Source organism: Otolemur garnettii, unplaced genomic scaffold (assembly GCF_000181295.1).
Source record: "Otolemur garnettii isolate 467f Iridium unplaced genomic scaffold, OtoGar3 scaffold00163, whole genome shotgun sequence".
Lineage (NCBI taxonomy): Eukaryota > Metazoa > Chordata > Mammalia > Primates > Galagidae > Otolemur > Otolemur garnettii.
Window position 1 is genome coordinate 1,088,181 of NW_003852558.1, and position 7,946 is coordinate 1,096,126.

At 40.6% G+C, this 7,946-nt stretch overlaps 1 protein-coding gene across 1 annotated transcript in view; it reads right to left on the reverse strand.

Annotated features, from left to right (window-relative positions):
* Positions 1 to 2,469: 2,469 nt before the first annotated feature.
* Positions 2,470 to 7,946, reverse strand: part of SBSPON (somatomedin B and thrombospondin type 1 domain containing) — a 23,487-nt gene continuing 18,010 nt past the window's right edge. The window contains exons 3-5 of the mRNA XM_003800036.2: positions 6,855 to 6,945; positions 5,125 to 5,301; positions 2,470 to 2,900 (exon numbers count right to left, since the gene is read on the reverse strand). Of these exons, the coding sequence (XP_003800084.1) occupies positions 2,783 to 2,900; positions 5,125 to 5,301; positions 6,855 to 6,945 (386 nt within the window). The 3' untranslated portion in view covers positions 2,470 to 2,782. The remainder of the gene's footprint in view (positions 2,901 to 5,124; positions 5,302 to 6,854; positions 6,946 to 7,946) is intronic.

Sequence of the window (7,946 nt, forward strand, 5' to 3'; positions counted from 1 at the left end):
CTAGAATTAATAACAAGCTTTTCAAAATCATTATTGAGTAGTTAAGTCTTCTAGCCTATGAAATTTCCTCAAGAATAGAAATAACAAAAATGTAACTTCAATGTGAAAGTCATTAGTGGCCAGGCACCAAAAATTAAACATATCAGGTGAAAAATTGATTTTATACAAGTCAGTTATGGTAAATGTTATAACACATATTGGAACCATAAATACATCATGGCTTTACTACTGTTAGAAGTCATTTTTCCTACACTTATCAACTCTGAAGGATTTCTTTGTTTTGTTTTTGTTGAAATTTTATTCATTCTCTGACCAGTTCACAAAATTTGGGTTATTTTCTAGTCAAACAAGAAATGAGCTTTTAAATGTGAACAGAAACTTTAGTTACTGGTATAGAAATTTTAAGTAACATTGGAAATTGCCCAGACCTGTGTTCAAAATTCTTGCTTTATAAATGTTAGAAATAGTAATAAAATGTTAACAATAAACTTAAAGTTACCAGCCTTGGTGAGACTCAAACTTTGTATTATTCATTTCCAAAGAGCCCAATTTTCCACAAAACCGACTTTGACACTTGCATGAAGACACAGTCAGAAATACTGCTACTCTTAGGATTGATTCTAGGGGACTTTTCCTTCCCAAACTTAAAGTTTGTCATTTACTATTGTCATTCTGTCATTAGATGACAAGGACGAAGAAATACGTATTTTACTAAGTCATTGGTTAGTGAAGACTATGTTATACAATCGAAACCAAAGGAATTTCTTATGCCATGGAACCTCATATGCCATTGACCGCCTCCCTACATGGACCACCTCCTTAAGCTGACCTTATTTTCATAGACTGGACACGCACCACATGCCCACATCAGTACTGTGGGCCTCATTCCAACATCCTCTGCATGTCGACTAGCTTGTTCAGTCCTTTGGGTGGAGGACTTACAGAAGTTCTGATGTAGTTGAAATCTCAGGACTCATTGCTCCAAAGAAATATCCTGAATTGAAAATGCACTTCAGAAATGAGACAGAAAAGCCTTTGCAGCTCAGTCCTTGGCATAGTCAGGCGTCTCATGGCCAAGTAGTCCTGCCTGAGGAGCCCAGATCTGGCTCTGTTGCTGACCCCCATGTGGGTCCATCTGGGGTCCAGCTGACCCCAGATCCTGAAACATACCTCTTTTCCTCTAGCTCACTGATTTTCCAATCATAAAATAAGGACACTAACGTTTCTTTCTCTGCGTGTAACATCATAGCATTCGGAATGAAATCCTTGCCTTCTGTAACCTATACCTCTGCCTGAACACTAGAAAATGTTTGCTGTAGACAAATAGTAGCAAGTTTATAGCAACTCAAAGATTATCTTATTTATTTTATTCAGCTTCAGGCTTTAAGCCTTGGGAATAATCTCAGATGCAAATGATGGGAGAATTTTCACAATGAAAACAATTGTTTCATTCATTGATGCCAAAAGTTCTCTTCATGAAAATCATAACATTTAAAAGAACTATTGACCTAGAATGAGCTTTTGATCTTTTTTAATTAACCAAAGAAAATTTCTTCTTTAAAAAAGAACTTTTTCTTAGTGTAGTTGCTTTTTTATTACAAAATGCTTACCAAAAATTTAAACAACTTTCCCTATGTAAAATTATTTATGAAAATTTGCTTGAAATTATTATTTCTGCATTTATGAATTCATATATGGGAAATACATGCATGAGCATGTACATATATCTGTATACATTTTTTCTGGTTGTTGTCAGAGATGAAGTCTTGCCCTAACACCCAATCTGGGTCACTGCAATCTCATAGCTCACTGCGATCTCAAACTCAGAGGCTCAAACAATCCTCCCACTTCAGCCTCCCATGTAGCTGGGACTACAGGCACATGCTACCATGTCCAGCTAATTTTTTCTATTTTTTTTTTTTTTTTGTAGAGATGGAGTCTCATTATATTGCCTAAGCTGGTCTTGAACTCTGGGCCTCCAGCAATTCTCCTATCTCAGCCTCCCAAAGTGCTAGAATTACAAGTGTGAGCCCCTGTCCCTGACCCAAATATCTGTGTACATTTTTTAAAGTGAGAATTTATTTTTTTTCTCTGAGACAGAGTCTTACTTTGTCACCCTCGGTACAGTGCTGTGGCATCATATCTCACAGCAACCTCAGACTCTTGAACTCAAGTGATTCTCTTGCCTCAGTCTCCCAATAGCTGGGACTATTAGCTGCCACGATGCCCAGCTAATTTTTAGGGATGGTGGTCTCAGTCTAGCTTAGGCTGGTCTCGAACCTGTGAGCTCAGGCAATCCACCCCCTGGCCTCCCAGAGTGCTAGGATTACAGGTGTAAGCCACCGTGCCTGACCTAAAAGTGAGAAATTTTTAAAGGATTATAGAATAGAAAGAAAGACTGCAGGATTCAAAGCATAGATACCCTTAAATTATAACTTTGGTACCAATAAATGGACCACATTTGATAAAAATTTTAATTTAGCAAACAGACATTCTGTGTCTCATGGTCACCTGCTGCATGAGAGGACCCCAGATGGAGGATCAAAGACATAAAACCACAGGAGCTTTTAGAGTGAGTCCTCGACTTAGTAAAAACAAAAATGAAGACACAGTGTTCCTTAAGAATTGGCCCCTAAACTTTGTTTCTCTACTTGAGAGTATGACAAGGACATGTATCCAGGGACTTTGGCCAAGCAATTTTTGAAGGTTTAGGAAGCACTGAACATGACTTGATAGTTTTTATCATGTTTCCAAATGCATTTTGAAACATTTCGATCACAATCTATATAAAAATAAAACTGTGAACAGCTGGACAAGAACATTGGTCTACTTTCCGCACTTTTTTCCAAGTTCCTTGACATCGAGGATTGCCAATTGCTTGCCAATGGAGAGTTTGATTTCTGAAACGATATTTTGAAAACACTAGTTACACTAAAAGCAAACTGAAGAAAATTCCAATTTACAGAATTATATATTGAAGTTTTTAAAAATATGTTGATTATATACATTCAAAGTGCATTACAAATTAACTTTTAAAAAATGATCACAAAAGGACTTTTCCTTCTTTAGGTTCTGGCAAAGCAAATTACCAGTTATACCCAGTTGAGGATGCCCTCTTGGTTTTTTTTTTTTTTTTTTGCAGTTTTTGGCCAGGTCTGGGTTTGAACCCACCACCTCTAGTATATGGGGCTGTCACCCTACTCCTTGAGCCACAGGTGCCACCCTGAGGATGCCCTCTTGTTGAGGGAGTACTTTGGGGTGACCGGACTTGCTCTTCCCAAGTGCTGATCTGAACACGAAAGTGCTACACAAGCAACTTTTTTGTATATATTCAAATTAGGAGGATCTGAACAAAACAATCTCTTCTACTCCGTTCCAACTCTTTGATTCCATAATAAAGAAATGGGAGAAGTGAAAAAGCAAAGCCAGATTATTAAAATTATTATTTTTAAACTCACTAGTACCTCGGCCAGGGTTTAAGTACCCTCTTTATGGGTCCAAATTAAATTATGAATTCATTTAAAGTCAAAATATGGATGAGGTATTCAGAAAAATATTAAGTCTAAATATTAAGATTCTATTTGATATGAATTCCTGACTGACTTTACTGTTCATATGGTGTGCTGAGCAGAGGCCTTTAGGCACAAGTGACTAATAAATCTAAATTCAAGTTATTAAATATTAAAACATACCACAGGAATAATAATTAACTGGAAAGGCTCATGTTTTACTTTTTAATCTATATTTTTACCAGTTCCACCTGATGTACTTAACACATTGACTGCCACCCTAGACAAAATCTTTTCCCTTGAGCCGTAGTATTTTATTACTTGGTTCCCAAGCCAGAGACTTGGGAGTTATACAGGCTTCACTAAGGCCCAGGCTCAGAACTATCATGAGTTAAATACAAATTACATGGCAGTTCATGTGTTAAAACCATAATCCATGTGTGACCCAAACTGCCCAGCACAAAGTTAACTCTTCTCTTCTTTAGAAGACATTATGAGTGGTCTGATTAGACTTAAATGGTAAATAAGGAAAGGGCTGGGATAGATTTCCAAAAAGGTAAAAAGTGTGAGGGTTGAGTCTTTCAGAAGAACTATAGATTTTTATAAAACTGTTACCCTGCAAAGCTGAGCCCACCACTATCTCATTCCTGATTTTATGAACAAGCTCCCTGGAGCAATGGTTCTGGAAAACCATTTGCTCCCTGCACAAATCACCATGACAGGGCCAAGAAGCTATCACCCCTTATCTGTCAAAGCCAGGCTACCCCCTCTTTTTGTCTAGGCTGTAAGTTAAAATCAAAAGAATAATATTTTGTGACACATAAAAATTATATGAAGTTCAAATTTTCATGTCTCTAACTGTAGTTTTGTTTTTTTTTTTGAGAGACAGTCTCACTTTGTCCCCCTCAGTAGAGTGCTGTGGCAACACAACTCACAGCAACCTCAGCTCTTGGGCTTAGGTGATTCTCTTGCCTCAGCCTCCTGCGTAGCTGGGACTACAGGTGCCCGCCACAATGCCCAGCTATTTTTTGTTACAGTTTGGCTGGGTCTGGGTTTGAACCTGCCACCCTCAGTATATGGAGCCAGCGCCCTACCCACTGAGCCACAGGTACCGCCCTAAATGAAGTTTTGTTAGAACAAAGCCAAGGTTACGGCATCTATGGCTGGTTCTGTGCTTTGTAAGTCAGACCTACTCTCTGGCCCTTTTCAGAAAACGTTGTCTGACCCCTGACCTAAAAGATGACGAAAAATATACCTCCAAATAGTCTGATTCACTTGGTCTGAGTGGGGCTAGGGAATCTGCATATTTAAAATCTCCATCCCAAGAGATTCTGATTCTAGTGGTCTTCAGAACGGTGCTTGAGAGCAATCAGATTTTGGATGGTCATGTGGGAGCTTGAGCTAAACTGCAACATCAGAACTGACCCATTCATCGCTGGTATATGTCCTCTGAGTTCTGCAGGGTACCCTGGAGTCCTGGAGGGCCAGACAGACAGTTCTCACTTACTGTTTTGAGTTCTTGATATGTTACATCCTAGTCAGCAGTTTGGGACATGGAGAGGACAGATCTCTCAGAGTGAGTAACAAAAACCTCCAGTCCATTTCTCCCCCTTACCCGTCAGAGTCCAGGCCATCGCCAGAACAGCGAAGGCTCACAGCGTTCATCGCTGGAGGTTGACAATCTACACACACTGTGTATCCCTCTCGGAGATACTGCATCCATCGGGTCAGTGGCCGGTTTTCCAGAGCACAGTGAGGAGTCAAGGACTCTGTCTTGAACTCCATACAGTACCTAAGGCGAAAGAGGCAACAATTGAACGTGCTGTAGTGAGAGGTGGACCGAAGCTGTGGGAGCCCACCATGTCCATGGCACCTGGCAGACCAGGCAGGCCGCACATCATCACAGGTTATGCATCCATCACAGAAGGCCTTGAAGGTTTCTCTTTTGCTGCCTGTGACAACATGAGACTGACAACCACAAGGGCCCTTTTTGTTCTTCTTTAATCCCTCATTGAACTATCTGGTCAACATAAATGTGCAGAGATTTGGAATCCTACATTTAATTACGAACCATTAAATGGTGTATAAAAGTCCATGTTTTAATGGGAAACTAGCCCTTGATGCCTTTGCTGATATTTTAAAGAATTGCATCAATAGAATGGGCGCTTGCTTTAACCTAAGAACCCCTAAATGGGAGCCCTCAACACACAGGGCAGCACCTGCACTGTTCTGCGCCACGGAAGTTCCCAGGGCTCTTCCCTGGACTCCCCACCCAGCTCACGGCATGATAATGGTGATGAGTTGTGACATGAAGTCAAGCATCAAAGATATACTGGACATCTCAGATGGAAGCGTAAATTGGAAGCTGAGGTGTGTTTTCCTGTGACAGAGGTTAGTGTCACCATATACAGAGCGGTAGAGACGCTAACGTGATATGTGACCAGACTCTGAAGGCCCCAGGGGAGCACCCAGACGGGCAGGAATGTTTTAGAATCTTGTACTTAAAAGCAACACAATTTTCCAGTTTTTTTTAGGGGAAATAAAACACAGTGGAAACCCTGAGTGCTGCAGAAGAAATTTGCATTTTCACTTAAATGGGCTAATTTATTATCCATAGAATTATTGAGTTGTAATAGCTTAAATGGAAAGTGTTCAGAGACTCTGCTTCAAAGATCTTTAATAATAATATGTATTTATTAGCAACTAAACTAGCACCTTTAGTTATTAAGGTAGGAAATTCTACCATGCAGGTTTCATCAAGTTCTACCAGATGAAACCATTTCCTCATTGAATTCTCACACTGATCTCATGCGGTAGGTATTAATATTCCCATGACTTAAGAAGAACAAATTGATGTGATGCAACTTATCCAAGGTCTTCTGACTAGTGAGGGGCAATGTGGGGGGGGGGATCTGATGAAGCAGCCATCTGGTACCCCTTATCTGATGTCGGGAGCGTGCATCTCAGGTGAGCAGGGAAGGGCTTAAAGTTCTGATAAGAAATCCTCTGAGCTAAGTGTGTGCCACCTTCAAATTCACCGAACAGAGGTGGTACTAGAGTGTATAGTTTCATAAAAACTATAAGACAGGGATCCTTAGCATGACTGATAAAATAACATCATCTCACTTTTATATAGCTTCTTCTTGTTCCCACCTCAGAGATAAATAAATCTTGATAGCTCCACATAAGCAGTGAGGGGACAAGTACTTTCCCAACTCTGTGATAAAGAGTCAAATTTTATCCAAAGTCAAAGAACAAGTAACAGAAGAAAACATAATTAAACCCAGTTGATACTATTGGATAGAACTGACCATACTCCTGAAAAAACATTTTAAGGAAAATTACCCGGCATCCTCTGTGTGAGTGGACCACTGTGGAGATGCAGCTCGCCTCGTCCTCTCCTTGTTGAATGCAGAGGTAGTTATAAAGGCAGGGACTAGAAAAGGGAGAATTACACTGAAGACAGGTTGCCGAAGTACTCAGAGCAGCGTTTTCCAGCCTTGGCTTAATATCTGTCTAAATATCTCCATTTCTAAATTCACAGCATACTATCAAGGGGTGAAATGAGGCTGTAACAGTGTCCCCAGAACCAAACTGGATAAAGATTTGTGTGTGTGCAGATGGGTAGAGAAGGAACTGCAAGCTTTTGGCAAGCAGGTTTGTTTGCAATTAAAAAACTGTGTGATAGCTGGGTGCGGGAGTTCATGCCTATAATCCTAGCACTCTGGGAGGTCGAGGCAGGAAAATTACTTGAACTCAGGAGACCAGCCTGAGCCAGAGTAAGACCCAGTCGCTATGCCCCAAATTAGCCGGGCACTGTGGTAAGAGCCTACCACACACACAGGACTACACAGCTACTCAGGACTGAAGCAGAAGGATTGCCTGAACCAGGACTTTGAGGTTGCTGTGAGCTAGGCTGATGCCACAGCACTCTAGCCTGGGGAAAAAAGTGAGACTGTCTCTCAAAAAAAAAATTTTAAAAAAAAGGAAAAAGAAAAGAAAAAAGAACAACTGTGTGAGAGGAAAAAGGGCCAGGACGAAATTCAGAAATTGGGAAGGGGGGGGCAACAGTTAAAAAAAAAAAGTGAGGTAATAGAAACTATACAGTAAAGATAATATTTTTATAATGAAAGGGAGAGCAATAATGAAGAAAATAGAAAAGAATAAAGGAAAAAATAGAAAAGAGAGAGAAGGGGAAAAGGAGAAGAAAGAAGACAAAAGACAGAAAGGTGAGAGGAGGAGAGAAAACACAGAACTAGGGAGAGAAGAAGGGAAAGAAGGAAGTGAGTCCTCCCAGCTTCTGCACCTGTGCAGCCCCAGCGGGAGGCCCCATGCCCGGCAGCAGACCTGTCCCCACCCAAGCTCAGGGAGTCCACAGTGGTCCCCTGCTTTTCCCTCACATCCCCACAATCCTAACCCAACTCTGATACCCTGGGT